The sequence below is a fragment of the Balaenoptera acutorostrata genome, chromosome 10 (assembly GCF_949987535.1).
Source record: "Balaenoptera acutorostrata chromosome 10, mBalAcu1.1, whole genome shotgun sequence".
NCBI classification, from domain to species: domain Eukaryota; kingdom Metazoa; phylum Chordata; class Mammalia; order Artiodactyla; family Balaenopteridae; genus Balaenoptera; species Balaenoptera acutorostrata.
This window is the reverse complement of record NC_080073.1, coordinates 44,680,724-44,706,812: the sequence shown is the minus strand read 5'-3', so window position 1 is coordinate 44,706,812 and position 26,089 is coordinate 44,680,724. Positions and strand designations below refer to the sequence as shown.

The 26,089-nt window shown below is 45.3% G+C and overlaps 1 protein-coding gene across 2 annotated transcripts in view; it reads right to left on the bottom strand.

The window, feature by feature from the left end:
- MYRIP (myosin VIIA and Rab interacting protein) overlaps positions 1-26,089 on the bottom strand; it is a 224,014-nt gene that overhangs the window by 61,721 nt on the left and 136,204 nt on the right. The window contains exons 4-9 of one of the 2 annotated variants that reach the window (XM_057555467.1): positions 23,052-23,188; positions 17,519-17,599; positions 14,093-14,190; positions 13,787-13,867; positions 12,600-12,743; positions 5,816-5,948 (exon numbers count right to left, since the gene is read on the bottom strand). In XM_057555467.1, coding sequence (XP_057411450.1) covers positions 5,816-5,948; positions 12,600-12,743; positions 13,787-13,867; positions 14,093-14,190; positions 17,519-17,599; positions 23,052-23,188 — 674 coding nt within the window. The remainder of the gene's footprint in view (positions 1-5,815; positions 5,949-12,599; positions 12,744-13,786; positions 13,868-14,092; positions 14,191-17,518; positions 17,600-23,051; positions 23,189-26,089) is intronic. The other variant, XM_057555468.1, reaches the window with a different exon arrangement.

Below are 26,089 nucleotides of genomic sequence, written 5' to 3'. Positions count from 1 at the left end.
TCGCCGCAACTAGAGAGAGCCTGCACACAGCAACGAAGACCCAACGCAGCCAAAAATAAATAAATAAAATAAATAAAGAGAGCAACAACTAAGTTGATTGTTAAAAAAAAAAAGAGAGGCTAACCAGGGTATTATTACCTTTGACATGTTATGGGCTCTACCTGTGATAATAGTAGGTCTTCTGGGAAAAAGGGCTCTATTTTGTTGGCGTCTTCCCCAGTGCCATGTCCCAAGATTGACATTCAGGTACTGCAGAAAGCAGCGACTAAAGGGCCCATCAGGGTTTCTCTAGAAATGCTCAGGCTCTCTCTCAGTTGAAGCTAGTAATGGCCAGTGAGCAGCAATCTTGCTTTTCCTAAGGCTTTCTCTGGTTACCAGAGCCTGTGCTGGCTGCCCTGAGGCAGGATGGAATCACCACCTCCTGGGAGCAGCCCTCACCAATGACTGGGGAGCTAGGGGATAAGTACCCCAGCTCCCTTGCCCATTGGAGCTCTTGGAGTTCCCCAGTGGGGCAAGCTCGTCACCCATGGTCATACCCTGCTTCATAACAAGTCATTTGTTGCCTATTTTTCCTTCCCTGTATCATATCCCTACTCTCCTCCCTGTGGTTCCAGGTTCACCTCCAAATAAACTATAGGCCCTCAGATCTTTTTTTTTTTTTAATGGCCTTTATTATGTTGAGGTAGGTTCCCTCTATGCCCACTTTCTGGAGAGTTTTTTTTATCATAAATGGGTGTTGAATTTTGCCAAAAGCTTTTTCTGCATCTATTGAGATGATCATATGGTTTTTATTCTTCTGTTAATATGGTGTATCACATTGATTGATTTGCATATATTGAAGAATCCTTGCATCCCTGGGATAAATCCCACTTGATCATGGTGTATGATCCTTTTAATGTGCTGTTGGATTCTGACTGCTAGTGTTTTGGTGAGGATTTTTGCTTGTATATTCATCAGTGATATTGGTCTGTAATTTTCTTTTTTTGTAGTATGTTTGTCTGGTTTTGGTATCAGGGTGATGGTGGCCTCATAGAATGAGTTTGGGAGTGTTCCTTCCTCCGCAATTTTTTGGAAGAGTTTGAGAAGGATGGGTGTTAGCTCTTCTCTAAATGTTTAATAGTATTCACCTGTGAAGCCATCTGGTCCTGGACTTTTGTTTGTTGGAAGATTTTTAATCAGTTTCAATTTCATTTCTTGTGATTGGTCTGTTCATATTTTCTATTTCTTGCTGGTTCAGTCTTGGAAGGTTATACCTTTGTAAGAATTTGTCCATTTCTTCCAGGTTGTCCATTTTATTGGCATAGAGTTGCTTGTAGTAGTCTCTTAGGATGCTTTGTATTTCTGTTGTAACTTCTCCTTTTTCATGTCTAATTTTATTGATTTGAGTCCTCTCCCTCTTTTTCTTGATGAGTCTGGCTAATGGTTTATCAATTTTGTTTATCTTCTCAAAGAACCAGCTTTTAGTTTTATTGATCTTTGCTATTGTTTTCTTTGTTTCTATTTCATTTATTTCTGCTCTGATCTTTATGGTTTCTTTCCTTCTGCTAACTTTGGATTTTGTTTGTTCTTCTTTCTCTAGTTCCTTTAGGTGTAAGGTTAGATTGTTTATTTGAGATTTTCCTTGTTTCTTGAGTAGGCTTGTATAGCTATAAACTTCCTTCTTAGAACTGCCTTTGCTGCATCCCATAGGTTTTGGGTTGTCATGTTTTCGTTGTAATTTGTCTCTAGGTATTTTTTGATTTCATCTTTGATTTCTTCAGTGATCTCTTGGTTATTTAATAACATATTGTTTAGCCTCCATGTGTTTGTGTTTTTTACGTTTTTTTCCCTGTAATTGATTTCTAATCTCACAGCATTGTGGTCAGAAAAGATGCTTGATATGATTTCAGTTTTTCTTAAATTTACTGAGGCTTGATTTGTGACCCAAGATGTGATCTATCCTGGAGAATGTTCCATGTGCACTTGAGAAGAAAGTGTAATCTGCTGTTTTTGGATGGAATGTCCTATAAATATCAATTAAATCTATCTGGTCTATTGTTTCATTTAAAGCTTGTGTTTCCTTATTAATTTTCTGTCTGGATGATCTGTCCATTGGTGTAAGTGAGGTGTTAAAGTCCCCCACTATTATTGTGTTACTGTCGATTTCCTCTTTTATAGCTGTTAGCAGTTGCCTTATGTATTGAGGTGCTCCTATGTTGGGTGCATATATATTTATGATTGTTATATCTTCTTCTTGGATTGATCCCTTGATCATTATGTAGTGTCCTTCCTTGTCTCACATAACATTCTTTATTTTGAAGTCTATTTTATCTGATATGAGTATTGCTACTCTAGCTTTCTTGTGATTTCCATTTGCATGGAATATCTTTTTCCATCCCCTCACTTTCAGTCTGTATGTGTCCCTAGGTCTAAAGTGGGTCTCTTGTAGACAGCATATATATGGGTCTTGTTTTTGTATCCATTCAGTGAGCCTGTGTCTTTTGGTTGGAGCATTTAATCCATTCACATTTAAGGTAATCATCGATATGTATGTTCCTATGACCATTTTCTTAATTGTTTTGGGTTTGTTTTTGTAGGTCCTTTTCTTCTCTTGTGTTTCCCACTTAGAGAAGTTCCTTTAGCATTTGTTGTAGAGCTGGTTTGGTGGTGCTGAATTCTCTTAGCTTTTGCTTGTGTGTAAAGCTTTTGATTTCTCGGTCGAATCTGAATAAGATCCTTGCCGGGTAGAGTAATCTTGGTTGTAGGTTCTTCCCTTTCATCACTTTAAATATATCATGCCACTCCCTTCTGGCTTGTAGAGTTTCTTCTGAGAAATCAGCTGTTAACCTTATGGGAGTTCCCTTGTATGTTATTTGTCATTTTTCCCTTGTCGCTTTCAATAATTTTTCTTTGTCTTTAATTTTTGTCAATTTGACTACTATGTGTCTCGGCATGTTTCTCCTTGGGTTTATCCTGTGTGGGACTCTCTGTGCTTCCTGGACTTGGGTGGCTATTTCCTTTCCCATGTTAGGGAAGTTTTCGACTATGACCTCTTCAAGTATTTTCTCAGGTCCTTTCTCTTTCTCTTCTCCTTCTGGGACCCCTATAATGTGAATGTTGTTGCGTTTAATGTTGTCCCAGAGGTCTCTTAGGCTGCCTTCATTTCTTTTCATTCTTTTTTCTTTTTTTCTGTTCCGCAGCAGTGAATTCCACCATTCTGTCTTCCAGGTCACTTATCCGTTCTTCTGCCTCAGTTATTCTGCTATTGATTCCTTCTAGTGTAGTTTTCATTTCAGTTATTGTATTGGTCATCTCTGTTTGTTTGTTCTTTAATTCTTCTAGGTCTTTGTTAAACATTTCTTGCATCTTGTTGATCTTTGCCTCCATTCTTTTTCCGAGGTCCTGGATCATCTTCACTATCATTATTCTGAATTCTTTTTCTGGAAGGTTGCCTATCTCCACTTCATTTAGTTGTTTTCCTGGGGTTTTATCTTGTTCTTTCATCTGGTACATAGCCCTCTGCCTTTTCATCTTGTCTATCTTTCTGTGAATGTGGTTTTTGTTCCACAGGCTGCAGGACTGTAGTTCTTCTTGCTTCTGCTGTCTCTCGGATCTTTGTATTAGGGTCCACTTCTGGGGTAAGCCAAACAGACACCCACATGATGCAAACGTGCAGACTTGCCCTGTCAGTGGAGCATTCACTCTCAGGGGAAAGGTGTATCCTTGGGGCCTTACAATTAGTCGCTAAGTCTGCCCTCGGGACCATCTTTGGGGCTCTGAATCTGATGCTTCTTCTCAGTGGCACACCCTTGGCCTTCTCTCCTTGAGGAGCTGGCTACTCTGTTCTCTGAGCTATGCCAAAAAGCTTTCTTTTTTTTTTTTAACACTTAAACTGTATCTTATTTTTGTGGTTGTCTATCCTGCCCCCCATCCCCCAACCCTGACCATGAGTTCCTTGAGGGCAGGGCCGCCTCTTCTTCACTGCTGGACCCCCAACCCCTGGCCAGTTCTGCAACCCATCCTGGGCTGGTAAAGACCACTCGCTTGTGAACACAGGCACCCACAGGCTGCAGGGGAAGATGGGGCACTTGATGTGTGGCTCTACATGAGTCCAGCTGTCTGCAGCCTCTCCTGGGGCCATGGGAGGAAGCCAAAGAGAGAAGGTCCTAGTGATGCCACTCTGTGCCTGCCTCCAGGGTTGGCTGTGTTGTAGGTGTGGTCCTGGGCCCACCTCCAACACCCACTACATGGTGGGCTGGGGTCTGCACATCACCAGCTCCTCTCTTCCTCTGCCTTTTATAATTCCAGAGTGCATGTTGCTCTGGGAAAGCTAGAAGTTGGCCAATTTTTATCTCAGCAAAAGCAGGGATGGCTCCATAAATGCCCAACCCCATGAAAACCTTGGTTGTCAAGCTGCATTGTGGGAAATTCTCAGAGCTCTGCCTGGGCTCCAGTACCATATTCCCTTCGTGCACTGGGACACCCTCTGGGACCCTGCTCTCCTCCATCCTCTCCTTTCTCCAAATTCTCACTCTTTCGTGATTGTGTCGACAACTCACAGTTAGAAAGTCAAGACCAGGAACTGTCCCCTGATCTTCATTTCCCAGCAATGAGCACATGCTGTGTATATGGCAGATGCTCAGTCAAGGTCTACGAAGTGAAAATGTGTTTGGCGGGGGGACATGCATTACTTGCTGTAAGCACTGTCAAGACTGAAGACTGAAGGTGGGTTTACTCAGCCCACAGTGTCCCCTACAGCTGACCTCAACCATGGACCAACAGGCTCCAGAGCCAACCCTTCCCCTGAGGCATAAACAGAACTGCTGAAAATAGTCCAGTTGACGTTACCCTTCTAAGATGACCTCTGCCTCTGGCCCTCCTCTGTTCTACATTTGTGCTCTGCTGAGACTGAGAAGTGCCCCCAGGGAATAACCTGCTTCCTGCTAAACAGATCAGACATCTTTCAAGACTTCTGGGGTTGGCCTGGACATTTTAGCATGTCAAGGACCGAGCAGTCCTCGGAAAAACCAGCAGTTTTCCATACAAGTGCTTTTATATTTTTTATTTTAAATCTTCATCCTGAGAGATGCATGGATTTTTGAGCCGAGTATGAAATCATTTTTCTGTGTGTGATGTTGTTGAACTAAGTTTTTTGTTTCTATGCAACTGATAAATTACACATGGGTGCCTTAGTTTAGAGAAATTTATGCACAAAATCATGTTTTGAAAACCAAGATCCTTTGCAAATTTTTTTGGAATGCTCATAATTCAGCAGGAATGGTTTTGTGAAATGGAGTGTTTTTTAGAAGTGCTTATAATACCCCCTAAATTTGTTAGTTTCTAAGTCTGAACTTTGAAATGCTCTTTCTTTGTTGTTATTTGTTTACTTTTATGGTGTGGAGACACTTATTACCATGAGTAGTTGAAAAGCCCTGCAAATGTTTGAGGACCACATTAGCTGTGGTATCTTGGATACTGAAGTGAATGCCTGCTAGGTTGGATTGGTGTTCCTGGCCTACATATAATAAGACACCTTCTCCTAGTCCACATAGAACACGTAGCTGAAGGGGGGCTGTGTAGCCAAGTGATCTGAACACACTTGCCCACTGTCTCACGGGTCTCAGAAGGAAAACTGCCCATGTGGGAAACATGTCCACATTATATATTGTGTGCTGTGCGAGAGACCTCATGACTTGGTGGCCCAGCTGTCCCAAATGGACACATCCCCATTCAGACTGATGGTAGGAAGGGCTGAGCAACCACACGACAGCCGAGAAGCCTCCCAACAGCATTTTTGAAACCCACAGACCAAGCACATGCTGCTTAGAACAGTTACTTGTCTCATCCAGCCTGTCCACGCTCTTCCAGCTGGGCCACGCCTCCTCCTCCCTTGGCTGCCTCGATGCAACCTCCAGCGAAGAGGTCCTCAGGGCATCTTCTCTGCTGAGTGAGAACACAGACTGTGACCGCTGTGGAAAGAAAAGAGGGGAAGGGGTGACCTTGTAAGGCACAGTCCCCAGGAGGAGTGCCTTCAGATCCGCAGGCGTCCCACCGCATGGAGAAGACACAGCTGATGGTAATGGCTTTTCTCGTGTTGAGGTTTAGAAGTTGCAGATCAGTGCATCATGCCATATAATGGCACACATGGTTCCTGTTTATTCCATTACAAGCACACAGGCCTGCCAGAAAGCATCAGAGATGTGGTGGAATCCGACAGAGCAGGTTCTCACATGGCTCCTGTTTACCCAGCCATTCTCTCGGCCAAGATTTCTTAGGGCCAACTGTGTGTGATGAAAATGAGAGCATCTTCCCTTCAAAGGCCTCCAAACCTGAGCATTTCAGCAGTGTAAGTAGAAAGTTATAGCACAATTTAAGTGCTGCAATAGACAAGTGAACCAAGGATGATCAGTCCACAAGCCCAGAGCCTTTGCAACACATTCCCATTTAGTTAAAAAAAGGAAAATAAACTCTAACCTAAGGGCAAGTGGTACAAAAGGGATTTCAAATGACTGACAAGAAACATGTTTGAGTTGTATCATTTCTGTATGTTACAAATGTTATACTGAGAATCTGAAGCTCAAATGTTCTGTGTAGGGAATTTCATCATACAGAGAGAGACCAATTTTTTCCATTGTCATTTAATGAAAGAATTCCCTTCTGTTGGTGATTTACTTTGATCTTTCTATATGGGTGAAACAGGAACGAAAGCCTCTCTGAGATAGGAAGCGAAGTACCCATCTCTGACTCAGGCCCCAGGCAGTTTGGCGCCACCAGCTGGCCAACCTCAACAACAACAGCCCTGCTGCCTTCTCTCCCGCGAGGAACTGGCTCATCTTGGTAACTTTCTTCCTCTCCCGCCACAGGTCCTGAGAGTAGGAGACAAGAGGGGAGCATGTTTGGAGAGCTGTGGGCAGGGCCCTCGGGCGGCTGAGGCTGGACTCAGGACTCAGCTGTATCTGGGCTCCAAGACCACCTCTGCTACAACACCTTGGCTGAGTGACTCAATTTGTTGAGAAGCAGAAACCTAATCTTGCTCTGCACACAGTAATTGCATAATAAGTATGAGCTTTAAAAAGGTGTTTGAGAATAACAAAGGAGAATAGCAAACACCGGATCCAGGACATATAGGTGAGAAAATTGAGCATGATGACCAGGGTTTTGGGAGAGGACAATGCACTTTGTAGCCTTGCCCCAAAGGATGGTTAACCAGTCTGAGAAAAGACTCAGAGAGGACTGAGGCTCGAGGCCCAGCATCACCATCATCGCAGGCTAGGCCAGGGCCCAGCAGCCCTCAGACATAGGGCGTCTGGCACACTTTGTTGGAGAGGGTGGTACAGCCAGTTCTGGTCCAGAAGGAGTCATAGGAAACCTCTTCTATTTCCCCTCACAAGACCTTGAGGCCGATCCAGGAGGAAGATGGGTTTGCATAACAACTACGGAATACTTTAAGCTGTGTACCAAGGGTCACAAACTGCCTCCCACCCCTTTGATTACAGAAGAGAGTATGACGGGTCTCCAGACCTGCCGTTCGATGCACGGTCACAGGTTAATGCAGCCCAGGAGTGGAGGAGCTCTCCACCTCTTATCGATTAGATGAGATTCAGTGTGCATTCAGTTCAAACAGGCCACGGTCTGTGGGAAACCCCCTTCCTCAAGCTGGGCTGGGGGTCCTGGCGGCTTCTATTCTTGCTGTGTTATACGACACTCTATTGCAACATCTGTTTTTTTGCCTGGTGCAAGCAACTGAAGGAGGTTAATGGACTGCTAAGGGTGACATCCCCAGCCCCTGGCACAGTAACTGGTACGGAACTGGAAATCAATGAATGTTTACTGTGGAGTGAATGTGATTTGGGGTGGGCTACAGGATAGGTTTTCAGAAGTGCCTGATGATGATGATGATGATGATCTTACTAACTTCTTGGATGACACTGGGGATCAAGAGAAACAAAGAAGAAGCCCACTGTCATCCTCATTTATGTCATGGAGGGCAAGGTCTTACTTGGAGGAGAGAAAAGCTAACACACGCGTCAAGTGGCTCTCAGTTGGGTACCAGTTCCATCATTCCGAGGGCACAGCAAGCACTGACCCTGTCTCTAGCGACCTGAGCAGCTCTGATACTTCACAACAACCAAGGTTTTCTTGGGGTTGGGTATTCAGGGAGCCGTCTATAATTTTGTGAAATCCTTGACAGATGATGAGCAGCTATCACAGAGGCAGAGATTAAGGGTGACAGTCTGTTGGCAAGTGAAGTTGTTAAAAATGAAGAAAAAAAATCCTTCCATGGCAAACTCCCATATATTCAGGGGAACATACCCTTGACACGCCTCCCACCTTGGACTGGCAAGAAGACCCCCCTTCTGTGTGATCGCACGGCTCTTCCTGTCTCTCCTACAGTCCTATTCCAACATATCGACTCCTCCACAGACTGTGAGCTCCTTGAAGACAGGGATGGTCTTTTGGGTGTGACCCTCGGTCCCATGTTTGTGACTGAATTTGTAGGATGTAAGACACAGGTGTGGCCCTAAGGAGCTGATGGCCTATTGCCAGGTGCAGTATTACTGCAGCCTCACCTGAGCTGTTTTCTATACCCTGGTCTTTATTTTTCTATCTTCACACTTCTCACTGTAAATCACTGAATACATGTTTGAAAGAGAGGAAATGATAGTATTTCGTTTTGCAGTGGCTCAAACAATATTTTATTTCTGTATGTGTGTGGCTGTAGGAGGTGGCTGGGCTCCATTTCTATAGGACAGAAATGCTCCCTCGCCTACAAAAGCCAAGATCAAGCAATGAAAAGTCCTTCTGTGGTCCCAGCAGGGAAGAGGGGATCTATGTTTTTCATGAGTTGAGGATGCCAGGCTTTTGTAATCTATTTCAGGCAAGCCATTGTTTCACACTAGGAAAAACAGCTATACCCTGACAATCACAAGAATCCCCAAAGAGCTGACTCCAGCGCATCTCAGGACACTGCTGGCCTGCTGTCTCCAGCCAGGGTGGAAAAGCCCCAGACCCTAGACCCAGTTTTGCCACAAACTCATTGCAGTAAACATATTGCCCAGAAGATGGCGCAACCACGACACTTTTACTTGCCAGTTGGTTCAAACTGTGTGGCTCTCGGGAAGTGATGGGATTACTTGATTAATTTATTTGCCTTGTTTCCCTGGCTGGGCCCTCTGTGCCCACCCTTACGTTCCCACCCACAGCTTTTGTTTTTCTTCCTCTTACCCACGCTAGGGTCCATGGAAGAAACAGGGCTGGTGATGTCAGGTCAGGTGGGCCTGAGTTACAGTGTCTGCATGTGTATGCTGGGGGGCTGGGCATGGAGGGTGGAGTCCATGGGTTCAGGAATGTTAGCATGCCAGCAAAGCCTTGCAAAGATAGACTGAGAAGTTCAAACAGGCCCCGCCTCATAACTCTTTGGGCATGAATGGGTAGTGTGTTGGGTAGGGTCCATGCCAGCTCCTCCTCTTGCTATGTGGGATCTTGGGAGGATCTGTTCTAAGCTTCAGTTTCCTCACAGAAAGGAATCAGTGCCATGTCTAGCACACAGAATGCACTCAGTAAATATCAGTCAAAAATAATAGCATTTATTAAGCTCTGCCACTGAGCCAGGGCAAGACCTCCATCCCCTCACTCAGTCCAATTGGGTGCACATGAGTGAGCTGCGGCAGCCTGGAATAACTTGCCCAAGCACAAGGTTGGCGCAGGGCGGAGGCAGGGCTTGACCTTGGGTCTGTCTGGCTCCGAGGTGATGCTCTTCCATGCCCTCTTGCTACTGTGCCTGACACCCTTTTGCTGAAAGCCTGGGGACAAGGCACTCCTGGCTAGCATGCTCCAACGCAGCAGGACCTGCCATCCAAACCAGCTGGTTCTGAAGCTCTAGGCAAAACTTGCAGTGTGATCATCAGTTACCTTTGTTAAAGCTTCCTCTGCAGCCGCTGGTCCCCCGTGTGGGCAGCAGCGTCCTGTTCTACCTGTATTTCTTGGAGTGGTATATTGTTGCTATGACTGCAATGATTATCATCACTGCCACCAGGGCAGGCTCCCTGGGGCACCAGTCATGGCTTCAAAATAAGTCTTTGCTCTCAAGGAGCCCACATCATAAAACAGGGAGAGAATGTTTTTAGTATCAAGGGTTTATGGGCAAAGGGATCGATAACAGTGTTCATATGAATAACAACTGAGACATAGCTTTGCTTTGTATTTTTAGGGTCGGGCATAGTCATTAAATTCAATCCAATAATTATAACAATAATGAAAAATACTTCAGGTCTGCCCTATAGTCATTTAAAGGAGTGAGCAAATGTGAGGGAGGAAAATGACAAAAGCACAAAGGGAAAAGGCTGAGGAAAACAGGGAAGGATAGAGAAGAGACAGAGTCAGACAGAGATGCACCTTAGTCCCCGGGCATAGCGTATGCCCAGCCTCTGCTGTCATCATTATTATCAATAGGATCACCGTATTAATACAGAGACGACTTTTTATATACACGCGCCCAAAGAGATAGGCACTAAATGAATTATAACCCCTGCACTGGTGCCTTTCAGGATATTGCATCTTAAGGCTTTGAAAGCTAGATTGCACTGACCCCCCTACTGGGAGAGCCACGCAATAAAGGAGGAAATTAAAAAGAGGACAATCACACTGAACTTTCTTTCAAGAGAATAAATGAGAAATCCTGTCAGCGTGGGGATGGATTAAGTTTGGGTTTTGCAGTTCAGCCCAAGGAGGGAGGCCTGCAGTGTTATGGGGTTCTGCATAGTTACCCCTGGAGCCAGGGTATTCGTGTCCTCGGAGAACTGAGGATAAAGGAGGAAGCACTGCCAGGAGACCACTGGTTTAGGGCCATCCAGGGTCTGTAGGTCAGGGTGCCCTCCTGAAGATATCACGAAGAGGCCGTCCTTAAGCCTGCAGCCTTCCCGGCATCCCCCGCCAGCTTTGGGTCAATGTACTGATGCCCAGCTCCGCCCCAGACCCCGTGAGTCAGCACCCCTGGAGTGGGGCTCAGGCAGATGAGGAAGGTGAGCGTCTGGGGCGAGAACGGCTCGTGGAAAGGTGGGAGAGCCACCTTCCTCGAAGTCCCCAAGAACCGAGGCTTGGCCTGCTGGTTCACGTCCAGGCTCTGGCCAGCCTCCAGAAGCATTTCTGCTTTTATGCCCTCTGCTTCTCGCACCGTCTTTATCTAGCTCCCTAGACCAGAGCTGTGTAAGAAAACTTTTCAGGGAGGCTGGAAATGTTCTGTATCTGCACTGCCCAATAAAGTAGCCACCAGTCCCAGGGGCTGTTGAGGACTTGAAATGTGGCCAGTGTGACTGAAGAACTGGATTTTAAATTTAACTTTAATTAAATTGTCACTTGTGTCTTGTGGTCACCATATTGGACAGTGCAGACCTAGAACCTCTGGGATGAAAGGGACCTTAGGGATCGAGTCCATTGGTCTCACGTTTTAGAGGAGGAAGCTAGATCAAAAGCTTTGGAACAGGAAAAAGGTATTCAACTCCCGACCCCCCTGATCACTAGCTGTGGGAGCTTAGGCAAGTTATGCTAAAACTATAGTTTCTTTACCTATAAAATGGGCCCAATAATACCTGTCCCCACCTTTTGGTGGAGAGTAAAAGAAATAATGTGTGATGGGGTGCTTTTCCCATGTCTTCCTTTCCAGTTTTTTTTTAATTGAAATATAGTTGATTTACAATATTGTATTATTTTCAGTTGTACAGCAAAGTGAGTCACTTACATATATGTAGTTTTTCAGATTGTTTCCATTATAGGTTATTATAAGATATTGAATATAGTTCCCTGTGCTTCACTTAGTATGATAATCTCTAGGTCCATCCACATTGCTGCAGATGGCATTATTTCATTCTTTTTTATTCTGCCTTTCCAGTTATAAATTGCACCTGTGTGTTGCCCTGTCCTTTACCCTGTGCTATGACTGTGGGCACCTGCAGCTGATAGAACACCAGCCCTGCTGGCCAGTCCTGCTCTTTCTTGCTGAATTTCCTCACGGAGGGCCCAGCCTCTATCCCATTTTCCACATCCTTGCCGGGGCTGCTTAAACACATACCAAAGGATTTTACGGGCTTGGTGACTCTACCGCAGACGTGGCAGGCCCAGACCCTCGGGGCACAGGAAGGACACTGTGCTTTGTGGTTGGGGATGACGAACAAAAAGGTCTACTCACACCCCGACTTCCCGCCCACGTCCATATGTGACCTCAGAAGGCAGTGGCAATTCTCTCGTCATTTCTCAGTTTCAGTAAAGCAAGTGCTCAAGTTGTAAGAGCACACCTGGCCTTCAGAAAGCCATTTTTTCCATGGGACTCAGTACAACTCTTTTCAGGATTAATTTTCAAAAGCCTGTTGACATCGTTATTTTTCCCAGACTGGTCTCTGTGTAAAAACCCACCTCCATGTGTGTGAGAGCACAGGCCTCCTGGCCCCCACTCAGCGCTCTCTGCATCTCTCCCTGCCCTTCAGGAACCTCAGGCTGTCTGGCAGGCACATGTGCTAACTATAGATGTTAAGCGTGGTGTCCCCATTTCTGTGGGGAGAACGGCTCTGACCTGCACACATGCAGGGCACCTGTAGGGGGTGGGCCGGCATGGCGTGGGGACTCACCCAGGAGGTGGTGGAAGCTCGGTGGCCTCCCGGGGAGGCTGTGGTCGCCTTGTCAGCTGCCTTCGCACGGCAGCTCTGGGGCTGTGGCCACTCCGGCTCCTCTTCCACGTGCTGCTCACTTTTGCTCTTCTGTTTTCTTATGATCTGGGGAGGAGGTGGGTGACAAAGGGGACACATTATTGGAGAGGGCTCCAGTGCTATGTGGGGTAACTGGGACCATCTCTGGGAAATTTTTAGCCATGTAAGAGCTTAGTTTCAGGGTCTTCCCTGGCGGTCCAGTGGTTAAGACGTTGCCTTCCGGTGCAGGGGGTGCAGGTTCAATCCCTGGTTGGGGAGCTAAGATCCCAAATGCCTTGTGGCCAAAAAACCAAAACATAAAACAGAAGCAATATTGTAACAAATTCAAAAAAGACTAAAAAAAATGGTCCACATAAAAAAAAATCTTAAAAAAAAGAAAAGACTTTAGTTTCAACAGAATACCATCTGATTTCAGGTCTGTCTTATGATAAAACAGCACAACTAAAGCCTTGAACATTCTACATCACTTTACAGTTTACAAGTAGTCCTTTTACAATGCTGACAACTTCTGTTTATTAAGTGCCTACTGTGTGCCAGTCTCTGTGCTTGGCACCATATATGCTTTACCTCATTTAATTCTCAAAATAATTCTAAGAGCTACCTACTATAACTCTCCCCATTTTACAGATGATGAATGAGGCTTAGGGGTTATCGGTCAAGGACACACAGCTCATAAATAGTGGAAGTGGATCGCAAACCCAGAGTCTCTGGCCGTACATCCTGACTTTAGGAAGTGTCTGAAAGCCCTAAGGAGGGGACAGATACCAAGCATCACGAGGGAAGGCTTCAACTTGTTTGCACTGCTTGCTAGGTTGGGCATGGCCACTTGGATTTAATGAGTCCATTTTTACGAAGGTCTCTGGGCTGGGTTCCTGGCTCCTCACCCACCAGCTCAATCCCTAAAGGCAACCACGTTCACACCGCTTAGTTTTTGCAGTGCAATTCAACCCCTCTGCATTAGCCCCAGAGTACAATGGAGAAAGTGAGAAGAACAGAAGAAATGGTGCCCAAGACAACAAAGGCGCCTATGGCGGCTCTTCTGCTCACCAAAGGCCCTGGTCCAGGCCAGGGTGGTAAATTGCACCATCTGGACGCTAGGGCCCACCTACCTTCTGCAGGATGGTCGTGGCCAGTTCCTCAGTCAGCTCCTCCCTGTGGTCCCGCAGGTAACTGGCCTCATTCTGCTTGTCCTGCAGAGGGAGGAAGAGAACGTCGTGAGCTGTGGGTGTGTTTGGGAGACTTGGCAATCGCTTTCTCAGGAGTCCTGACCACAAATGCAGGGGGAGGATAGGCTCTAGTCAAGGATGGCTATCATGATGACGGTTTCCCCACAACCTGCACTTTCTCTTGGCAGCCAGGACCCCACCCACACCTCCTCCCAAACAGACGTTGTGACGGGGCGGCGGGGGGCATACCAGGCTGTCCCCATAGGCTTCTGCTTTGGAGATCGCTTCTTCGATGGCCTCTTCAGCCACCCGTAGGGCGACAGCCAATGTGTCCATCATGCTATGTCCTAGACAGGAAACAGAACATAGACCGCTTTCTGAAAGGCAAGGACAAGCTCCAAAACATACAAAGTGGCTTAAAGACGACTGGACAAAAGGACGTAATATAAGGAAATAACGGTTCTTCATCTACTTTCTCAGATAAAGATTATGTTTTATTTTGTGCACGTAATGTATCATTATAATGATAGGGAGGAAAATTGTGAAATCTCCTAAGGGCTGTGCTCATGGTTTAATGCAAACACAAAATCCATGGAAGAATTTTCTAGACTCTAAACCCATACTATCGATAACATTGGCCGATATTGCCGAGCTCAACCACGTGCTGGGCCGCAGACTGAGGGTCTCATACATGATCACAGTGGATCCTTCCAACAACTCATTGAGTAGGCACCGTTTTATAGATGAGAGAACTGAAGCACAGAGAGGTCAAATAACTCACCCAACGTTGCGCAGTGAGACAGAGAGCTGAGATTTGAATTCAGGGCTCTCTGTCTCCAAATCCCATGATTTTAACCATGAAAATGAGATAAACACAAGCTAACATGATTTTTTAAAATAATGCTATCATATATTTAGTGAACATATTTTTTGCATATGGTGACAAACGGAAGTTTTCCCAAGTCAAAGGACTTCTGCAGGTGACAAAATTCTTTTTGAAGTCAAATACTTGGAAGAGTTTTGCTTCCTGGAGGTACTAGATATTTTGCTTCTTACTTGAAAGTGAGAATTTCTATCATTCCTCTCAGTTCACCCCAGAAGCCCGACTCACATCAGGCACAAGAACAGAGGTCTGCAGGGGCTGCTTGCCTATGTCTCCTTTTCCCTGATTTCAACCTCCTGTTTCCATGTATAATCTCCTAGTCATGCATTATTTAACACATGCATATCTCCTGAAAGCTGCCTCAGATTCTTTGTAGAATGAGACAAGGTGTAAATATATCAATTCATTAATTAATCAATCCCTTAATTGAAATACTTAATTCAAGCTTCTTAGGCTCCTAAAGACGCACATGTGGACAGAAAGTGGCATTTGGCAAACGTAACAAAATGTCCCAAACCAACCCAATTAAAGTCAAAGCCATCTAGCCAGGCAGCTGACAAGGACATCACAGGCTGGCTGTGACAGTCCTGACAGAGACACACAGGGGCAACCCAGCTCAGGGCTCGGCACCCCTCAGGTGGCTGAGTGAACACATAATTTCCCCAGTGTTTCTATCAGAAGAGTCTATAAAATTTAAGTTGTCACCACACTCAGTGCTCCCTGGAGACAGACACTGTATCTCCCATCTCTCTTCTTCAAGATACCAATCAATGTATTCTTTTTTTTTTTTTCACGCACACACACTGTATTTTATTTTTACAAGAGATAGACTGACACCAAGCATTGTAAATGGATGACCACAACAAAAGCAACAATGATTGCAATTACCAAACACAAAACACACTCATACTATGTCATAATATTGACATTCAGTCCAGTAATCCTCCACTGTAACAGCTCCTTTACTTTGCAGTGAAAATTGGTTTGTATATTCTTTGCCTCTGAGAATCAATGTATTCTTCATAGAAGTGGCGCCCCACAAATTCATGTTGATTCAAAGTGCACCAAGACCTCCCCAGCACTAGGCTCTCTGAGGGTCCCAGTGATGCCTCGACAGACACGAGCTGAGCCCATGCCCTCGTGTGCTTTCCGAGCTATTGGGTGATCAGGTGCGTAGGTAACTGCTAAGAGGCGTGCTGGAGATCCTATGATGGGGATAGTCACCAGCTTCCACAGAGCCCTGGAGAGGAAGAGCCTAGAGCCATCAAAAAGGCTGGAGGCCACGTCTGTGATTTTGGCATGAGGTGGAGTGGAGCACTAAGATGTTTGGGCTGAAAGTGAAGGCTTGAGAGGGTGTTTCAGAGATAAAAACTGGTGGGGTGCGGAGGGAGGATAAGAAGGCAGAGGCAGAGTGACTGAAGTTCAGAGGACCAGTCAGGTGGGGGGGACTGTTAGTTTTATGTGTCAACTTGGTGAAGCTATAGCACCCAGCTGTTTAATCAAACACTAACCCAGGTGTTGCTGTGAAGGTGTTTTGTAGGTGTGGTCCACGTTATGGTTACCATAGTTGACTTTAAGTAAAGGAGATTACCCTTGAAAATGTGAGTAGGTCTCATCCAATCAGTTGAAAGGCCTTAAGAGCAAAAACAGAGGTTTCCCAGAGAAGAAATTCTGCCTCAAGACTTAAGCATCAACTCCTACTAGAATTTCTAGTCAGCTGACGTATTCTATGGGCTTGCCAGGCCCTGCAGTTGTATGAGCTGAGTCCTTGAAACGAACCTCTTTTTGTGTGTGTGTGTGTTATGTGTGCATACCCTATTGGTTCTGTTACTCTGGAGAACCCTGGCTGATATAGATGGTTACTGAAATTAATATTAATACAGGAGAGTTGAGGGCAAGGAGGCGCTCAGGCCATAGACCTTGGAACAGAAAGAAAAGGATGGGATTGCAAATAGAACCCATAGGAATTTGGGTGACTGGGTGGAAGTGGGGAGGGGGATTGAGGAAAAGGTAAGTCTTGCTGGTGGACTTAAGTGGCTGAGGAGCTTGACTGGGATATGCTGAAGTTAAGATCCCTGGAGGGGCTGCAGGTCTTGGTGACCAAGCATCAGAACACCGAGTCTAGAACTCTGGGCTGAAGTAAGGGCTAGGCATTCAGACAGAGGTGCACCAAAGCCATGTGACTTCTCACAGGGAGAAGTCTCAGGCAGCAAGGATGATAGAGGATGAGACCTTCATGAGAAGGTGCCCAAGGAGAGAACAGAGAGAGTGCAGAAGCACTGTGGGGGGCCACAGGGCCAGGGGGACTAGGAGGCACCTGTTCCCAACACCCAGTGCTTTGGAGAAGGAGCCAGACTGTTGGAGGAGGTTTTATTTGGAATTGGAAGATGTTTGTTTTGCTTTTAACCTTTGCTCTAAGGGGATGACTGTACTGGTATAAAAAAGTAAAAGTTGATCAGTAAATGGTACATTCTTTATAAGAATATTTTAATATTAATTGCACAAGTGAGTGTGTTGATTGTCATATTCCAACTCCAGAAAAACACACACTAGTTGATTTTAAGTATCTAGTGGTTGGTAGGGAATGTACTTCTCTAGGCTACACCTTAGATATATTCACCTATTTTGATGATGGATTCACACAAATGGCAATTAAAGAAGACCCAGGGAGACTCTCACACACAATAACAGAGTTGCATCAGTGGTTCCAATGCCATGGGGGACCCTGACGGTCTGAAGGTGTTTGTAGTGCTCTAACCTCCCATTAGGTGTAAACCCTTAAGCAGACTTACCTTCTGACTGCCTATAAAATGTTGAGTCACTGCCTGAAATACTTCCTTCATTCTCCAGGTTTGCCTCAAAAAAGCTTCCCCCTGAGAGAGAGTTAGAGAGAGAGAGAGAGGAGGAGACAGAGGAGATATAAGATTATCCAAGGTCTTCAGTGAGCCCAGTGCACTGTGTCACTGAGTTGGCAGACCACCATTACCCACTTTGATTGTTAGCCTTGCAAATAGGTTTAGGGAATCACTGGGTTCTACAGTAATGCTACAAATTTTGACCAGTCACATTTTTCTTTCTCACACTAATTCCTTGTGTAGCAATGCTTCCACCCCCAACTTTCTTCCAGAGCCTTCCTTGGAGGCAATATGGAATCAAACATGGAATAATAGATTGAAGTCAGAGATATGAACTCATTTCCTGGACCTGCAAATGACTAGTTGTGTGACCTTGATCAAGTTACTTAACCTCTTGGACACTTGGCTTCCTTATTACAAAAACTGTGGTAATGATAGAACTCTGCTCATGACGGGTGATGAGACACTGCATGCCTGGTCTTTAGCTGCTGTCCATGGCATCAATCTAAACAGTGGCCTTTAGCCAGTGAGTAAACTGTCATTAGCAGTTAGTGGAAACAAACCCAGAGCAAGACGAGGTAAGCCATGGCATTTGACCTTTTAAGGCCCATTGCGTTTTCTCTGGCCTTCTCTCAGTTGCACACACACCCTATCTTAGTTCCAGGCTGGGAAGAGCAGTTGGCTAAACCTTTTTTAAGTTGGGGATTTACCATTTGTGTTCACATATTAATTCATGAAAAGAGATCTTTGAAGGTGTGGAGGTGTGGATGGATGATGGCTCTTTCCTTTTTAATTACTGTATTGTATCCCCAGTACCCAAGATAGCACTGAGACAGCAGGGGGCTCAAAAGAATTCTTGAATTGGATGCTGGTGGAAAACACTGATAGAACCAAGAAAATAAATGTGGGTCTACAGCTCTTAGCTCAAAAGGTAGAAATGCTATTGATGTCAAATCAAACTAAGCAGTAGACCTTCGATACACATAATACAGCCCGTGCTTCCTTGGATGGGCTGCATGGGGCTCCGATGTGGGAACTCTTAGGGTAACTGCCGTAGGCATCTACAGCGGGGTCAGCAGGCTGCTACCTTTATGAAATAGGTCATTAGTGTGCAGCCTGCCACGGGGACTCAGTCTGACCATATACCATTCTCTGTGTTTGTGCTTTTTGACCAGCCTTTCAAAAGACCCATAGTCACTTATTCCAGCTCTGTGACCATAATGAAGTGACTTTACCTTCTTGGGTCTCCATTTCCTCACTTATAAAATAAGGCTTTAGGATAAGTCATTGCCTCAGTTCCCAGGCTATACATCTAAGTGCAAATATTTCACTGTGGCTTGGCTGCATCTGGCAGCCATTCATTCATCCGGCAAATATTTCATGGGCACCTAGTAGATGCCTGGCCCTGGGCTGAGCATTAGGGTGTACTGGTGAGCAAAGCCAGAAATCCTCGTTGCCCTGACAACCTTGATAGTCTAGTGGGTGAGAATTCATTAACCAAAAGTTTATATAAATAAATATAAAACTATAGATATGTTGAGTGCTGTGACTGGGTGGTTCATAGAACAGGGCAAGTGTTCAGCAGGGAAGACTGACCTAGACGGTAAGTAACCAGCCAAAAGGGTGTGGGGGTGGGAGGGAGTCCAGGGCAGAGCAAACGGCTTGCACAGGCACAGGCAGTGGGGACAGCAGGGTGCATCTGAAGAGCTAAAACAGAGGCCGCGTGGCTGGGCTGCGAGAGGAGAGGGAGCCTGGGGTGGGATGGGCTGGCGGCAGACCGCACAGGTCACGGCCACATCAGTGTTCCGATCTTTGTCCCACCATGAAGCCACCTGAAGCCAGTAAAGGCTCCACAGGGGTGATCTGGTTAGGTGTGTGTTTCTAAACACACCTAAAGGTGCACGCCAGCTGCTGTGTGGAGGACAGCTTGGAAGAGGGAGAGGGTGGGTGTCTAGAGAGGAAGCTGAGAGTGTGGCCCCCCCTCTGGAGTGTCCCTGTGATGGGAAAGAGCATGGCAGGGCAGAAGTGGCGGGAAATCTGCAGTCCAGGAAGGGCTTAGGAAATGGGAGAGACTGGGCATGTTTACAAATCAATAGGAAGGAACCAGTTAAGAGAGAGGCTGAAAGGCAAGACAGAAGGGCTGCGTGAACTTGAGACCTTCGTGGAAGGTGACACGGATCAGGTGCGGAGGTGTACATGGTCTGCCCTGCGAAGGAGGCGGTGAGGCCGTCTCCTGAGACAAGGGGGAGGGTGGTGGGGAGCGTGATGGGGGAGGAGAAAATCTGAAAACATCTTTGGGAGAACTGCGCTGACCAGGGCAGGCTCTGGTTTTCCATGATTATAAATCTTCTAGTACAACAACTCTCCCTGTGTCCCTTTAAATTCATAGGTGGGAACTTCTGTGTCATTTAGGATGATGGGATTTTTCCAAGGGCAGAAAACAACTGAACTGCTTTGGAAAGCACTGACACAGCAGCCAGACATCAAGTCAGAGCTTCCATGAGCTGGAGGGACCTCCAATTTCATGCGACTCAGTGTTTTTAAAAGACCATGTTGTTAGTCAAATCCCACATGAAGGATGTCATAGACCTTTCCAAGAATTGTGTCAAAAATAGATATATCACGTTAATAAATAAAGGCAAGATTTATTTTCCCCATTTTAGTTATCCAATACTAAATAAATGTATGTATTATTTACCAAATTGTCTAGGGGTTAAGTATATTAATAAGGGCTACTTTCATCTTTTCATGTAGTGCTTCTTTTTAGAATAACTGTTAAAAATGTCACACTGAATCTATCAGATAAACCACAAGAGCATTGGACATTATGTTTTTTTTATAAATCTATTTACTTATTTCTCTGACTTCAGTGCACCGTTGGCTCTGAGATGGCAGGGTCTTGCCCATCTTGTCACTCCCAGGTCTTAAACCAGGCATTCAATAAATGTTTACTGAAGGAATGAATAAGTCTTAGATTTATCTGACAAAATGAATGGGTCTCCAGTTATGCCTAATCTGGTCACCTGATATGGGCTGCAGGAGGAGTAAGCGAGCTTGGGACTGATGGCCGTGCAACGGGTACATGTGATGGGTAACCCATAAGATTCTGTGAACTCAGTGAATTTTCAATGGACTGAGTGTTTTTTTATGTCAAACTACACTGGTCCATGCAGTGGAGATGTTTCGTAGATAAAAGGAGTTTTATACTGAGAGTCCTGGAGCCGAGCACAGGTCTTGCACCCTGTAGATTATGTTCTGACAATCAAAATTCTGAAACTAAGTACCCTCAGATGGAGTTGACGATGGAACCATCTTATGCAGAACTCTGCCATACGAATTATAGTGAAGTTCTAGCTGAGGTTCTCAGTCTTGGCTGTGTCTTAAAATAACCCAGAGAGCTTTAAAAAATATCTGTTCCGGGGCCATCTCCAGAAATTCGGAAGTAATTGACTGGGAGTGGAAGATGATTCTGGCACTTTTTCAAAGCTCATGAGGTGATTCTAACGTGTAGTCGGGCTTGAGGATGGCAGATGACAACCATACCAAAGTGCTGGGTGGTAGGTAGAAGCTAATGCTGATGTCTCCACGGTCACCTAACATAACCAGGACACTACTTACGCACGGGAGATTTCTCCATACTTGAGGTGTAACTCAATTTTTTAGGTGGTGTGTAGAATCGCTCTCACTGTTTTATGATCACGACTTTACAGATTTGAGTACCATCTCATAAATTGTCTCCTGCCTGCTTGTCTTCATGTTGCTCAAAAGGAAATCTTAGTTTAAAATGAGATACAAATCATGTTAAAGCAACTGATTCTAGTACTTCTATGAAGTGTCTTGGTACCCACAAAGTGCTTTTAAGACTGAATTGTGTAATATTGAGGACCTAAGAGGTGCCAGCCACTGGGCCACACTTTGGGAACACAGAGATGAAGAAGCTATTGCTTCTGCCTGGTCCAGCAGGAGAGGAGCCTTGTAAACCATCACCTGGATGCAATGTGATAAGTGCTGTGATTGAGGCCCAGATGAGAGACATGGTGAATCACAGAGGGCCTGGGACCTAAATCTGCTTCAATAGTGGCAGCGTTATTCCCAGCAAATGATTCGTTATTCCCAAGAAAATGACACTTGAACATTTCAAAGCCTTTTGCCCGCCCACTTGTAATTCATGTTCCCTTGCTCCACCTGTGGGACCCGAGGGAGAAACAGAAAGAGACCAGAGTTGTGCTGTTTATAGGATTCTCCAAATGAGTTTGCTTCTCCCCCTCACTTTGCATGAAGCAGGAGAGAACACCTATGAGATGTGAATGTGGTGACATGTAAAGTGGTACCTGAAGCAGACGCAAGGATGCACAAGAAAGAAAGTATGGGAGGCAAATGATGAGACAATTCTATTCTGGAACTTTCTTGAGGTATCTCTTTGGGTTGAAAACCTACTGTTAACATGATTACTTTTAAGCTTTATTTCTTTTTTGTCTTTGTTCCTAGAGAAACATTTTTAGAAAAATCAGCAAAGAGAAGATAAAAATAATATGTGGAGACCTTCAGCCCTGCTCTCTTAGCTACAGGCTTCCTGAGTGGTTCGAAAGACAGAGATTCTAACGACTAACACAAAAGGCCCTAATGAGTCTCCGTGTTTAATGCTTCCATCCTATCTCCCCCTTGTCTCAGTGGCTGGCATATTTTTAGATAAGACACAACCAAAGACTTTATTGAGAATACAACAATGTAAAATAATGATGGTGAAAAAGCTCCAAATGAGATTTTTCTTCTTCCCTCTTTCTCATGGATAAAAAGCATTTACCTGTGTCAGCAAAGTGATGAAAAAATCTTCCTCTACACAGAAAAAACCAGCCTTTTCTGGGAGGACATGCTGTTCATATTCTGACAACCATTTCTTTCCACTGGCTGGTCCAATAGGAATCAAGAATATAATTTCTCATTCTAATTACATTGGTGTCTTAACAGCATAGGTAGAATTCATCCTTTAAACTTCCTGGGAGGAAGCTGAGACTTTTCTAACTCTCCCATTACATTAAACTCTGGGCCTGGTATGTATAGAATTTTGGAGTAGGAAGGAAGAGGAGTGGGGGGCATATCCTCTGAGTGCAGACCTAGTCTACACAACCAAACAAAGATGAATTTCCAGTGTTTTAATCATTAGGGAAAGATGGTCAAGAATCTTTAATTTCTAGGGATTTGGAATTAAAATGTCCACAATATGCAGAAACACTTTGGTCCTCCCAGCTGCTAACATATCCAGCCCAGTGGAGATGCTGGAATCAAAGGACTTAAAACTTAGAATCTTTGGTATATGTCCTTCTATTTCTGCTCCTTACTAGAACCAGATTATTTAAGCCACTTTCTCTGTCCCAGGTGAGTGTGCCGTAGTGTACAGGGCCTCCAAGCCAGGCATTCTTCTATCCTGCCAACCCCCCAAAGACTCCCAGATGGCAGGCAGCCAGCGTACCTAGGATGTCGAAGCACCCTCCACTCTCCAGCCGGTGTTTCCTGTACAGGTTCTTCAAGACCTTGGCGCTGCCAAAGCGTTTGAAGCGGCTCTTCACATTATTGTAGAACCATTCCAGAGACTGGATCCTCAGAACCCTGAGGACAACACAGAATTAGAAAACAGAAAGTTAGCATTAAAGGACAGAATGATGAAATGGTGGATTGCAAAAGTTGCCACAATACTTTGCAGCTCCTTCCATCAAGATGTGGTCTCTACTCCTTGGATCTGGGCTGGCCTATGACTTGCTCTGATCACAGAGACTGGTGGAAGTGATGCTGTGTGAGTCCAGAGCCTGGCAGCTTCCTCTCTTGCTGTTCGTGGAAGCCCTGCAACCCATCGCCATGTGAACAAGCCCAAGATAGCCTTTGGGATGACAAGAGACACTTGGCCCAATCCCTCCTCTTGCCCCAGCCAATAGCCAGCCAACCCATAGACAGGTGAGTGAGGCCACCGACTGCCGGTTGACTGAAGACGCATGAGTGACCCTAGGTAAGACCAGCAGAAGAACCATGCACCTGAGTCCCTCCAAAGAGCAAGCTGATAAATGCTCGCCATTTGAAGCCGCTAGCTGAAACATCTGTTTAATAGCAGGCTTTATATTTGACACTCTTACTGCATTAACACCGTTTCTAATTCAGCTTGGGAGGATAAAAAGCACAAGTGAGACCCTGGGCTCTATGGCAGAACTCTGCAGCCTCTTTCTCATTCAGCCTGAAGCACTGTGGGAAGGTGGTTTCTTGGTCAGTGCTATAATGCTCGGTACAAATCACTGACACAATGCTTCTCTTTTCTGCCTGACCAGAACATGTTTCTAAACCCCTCCCATTTAAAGAATAGCTTTGGTTTTTATTTTTCTTATTATGAATGTAATGATGCATACTCATTTTAAAAGTTCAGAGAAGCAAAATGAATATGAATTCTTCTAAGTCAATGGAGGAACAAGCACACATTTAGCTGCTCTTCCTCCCCAGATGCCAGTGAAATGTGAGAAGATATCCAAAGGGAAAGAAATCTATAGAGCTGAGATGCGAATCAGAGATTTTCTAGATATCTGGAAAATTCTAAATAAGTGACAGCATAAAGGTAACAGAACATTGTCCCACAAAGCAGGCAGAAGGGCTGGGACTCACAGACTGAGAGGTCCAATTTAAAGTTGATTGATGGGGACTTCGCCGGTGGTCCAGTGGTAAAGAATCCGCTTTCCAGTGCAGGGGACGCCAGTTCCATCCCTGGTCGGGGAACTAAGATCCCACATGCCCCGGGGCAACTAAATCCGCGCGCACGCCACAACTACTGAGCTCACGCGCCTCAACGAGAGAGCCTGTGCGCTGCAAACTACAGAGCCCATGGGTCCTGGAGCCCACACGCCACAACTAGAAAGAAGCCTGCACACCACAACGAAGAGCCAACACAGCCAAAGAAAAAAAGAAAAAAAGAAAATACAAAAATAAATAAAGTTGATTGATGAGTACTCAGCCATAAAAAAGAATGAAATGTTGCCATTTGCAGCAATACGGATGAACTATATTCATTATGCTAAGTGAAATAAGTCAGAGAGAGAAAGACAAATACTGTATGATATTACTTATAAGTGGAATCTAAAAAATACAACAAACTAGTGAATAAAATGAAAAGGAAGCAGACACATAGAAGAAGACTGTCCTTGGAAATCATAACCTCCAGGCTTATGATTTATTTGAGAGCTCTAAAAGCACAAAAGGACTGTGACTCTAGAAGAGAAATATTCTGCAGGCTGCCTCTCCTGCACACCACCCTGGTCTCTGAGCAGCTGACCTCCGCGAAGGTGCTGCTGCAGGGCTCCGCGGTGCAGGTGGACAGGTCCACAAGGGTAGGGGTGGACGATAGTGGTTACTGTGCCCCTCATTCTTCTTTGCCTTTTGGGACACTCCCCCTCCTTCCCAACTGAGTCTACGTTTTTCTGGAAAGGCTGGCCCCTCCTCCTGGCAGCCTTGTAGGTAGTCACATGACTCAGACCTGCCAATCAAGGTCTGAGGTGGGACTTTTACTGCTGTTGGAAAGAGATACTCCCTTTCTGCTGGGCTGGCTTGGTGGCAGAATGAAAGCCTGGGCTGCTGGGGCCACCTTTGCCATTACTTGGGGGGTTATTTGTGGTCTTCTGAACAAAAGCAGATCTGACAGCAGGAAGGAAAAGGATCCTGTTGATGTACTTTGAACACCTGGATCTACCCAAGCCTGAGGTCAATCCTTGGACTCTTCCATTACATGAGCCAATAAAATTCTCTCTTTTGTTTAAGGCTTCTTGAGTTGGGTTTCTATTATTTGCAATCAAGAATCCCAATGCTTCAAGTACATCATAGGATGAGCTCTCCGTTACGTCCCTGGTTATATCAAAACTCTGTGACATTTAGAAACACTTTGATGACCTCAAAAATAGAATGCCTTGGCTTGCTCAAGTCAGAGAGAGGAATCAGGGCACTGCCTGGGCTGCTGGAAGGTGGGAGGACGACACTGAATCCTTGGAGAATGACCTGCAAAACTACAGCCTGATTTGGAGACTAGAAAGCTTTCCCGTAAGAAGTGATGTATTTTGGATTATGTTTTGACTTAGAGTTAATGTGGAGAGCTTTTCTGGAAGCCCCAGGGAAGGCTCAGTCATGATTACCTTCATTTGATATTACTGCTTTTATTTCACTTATTTTCAAATTCATGGCTCAGAGGAAATGCACAGGAAACATGCAGTTCTTGGGGCAGAGGAGTGGGGAGAGGGCCGTGAGGACGCCAGCACCCAGGATGGACTGGCTAAGCGCTGCAGGGTCCCCGGCCCACCCTCACATCTCCAGCTTCCCCCTGAACAGACGCAACTGCAGGCAAGGGTAGATGAGAAGGAAGGAGCCCTGTGTCAGCATCTTGCTGGAACAGAAGGCAGAGTGGAATATGCGTCTGTGCATGAATTCCTTCATCTGTTCATTCATTCATTCTTTCATTCCTCATTATTTATTGAGTGCCCTACGTGG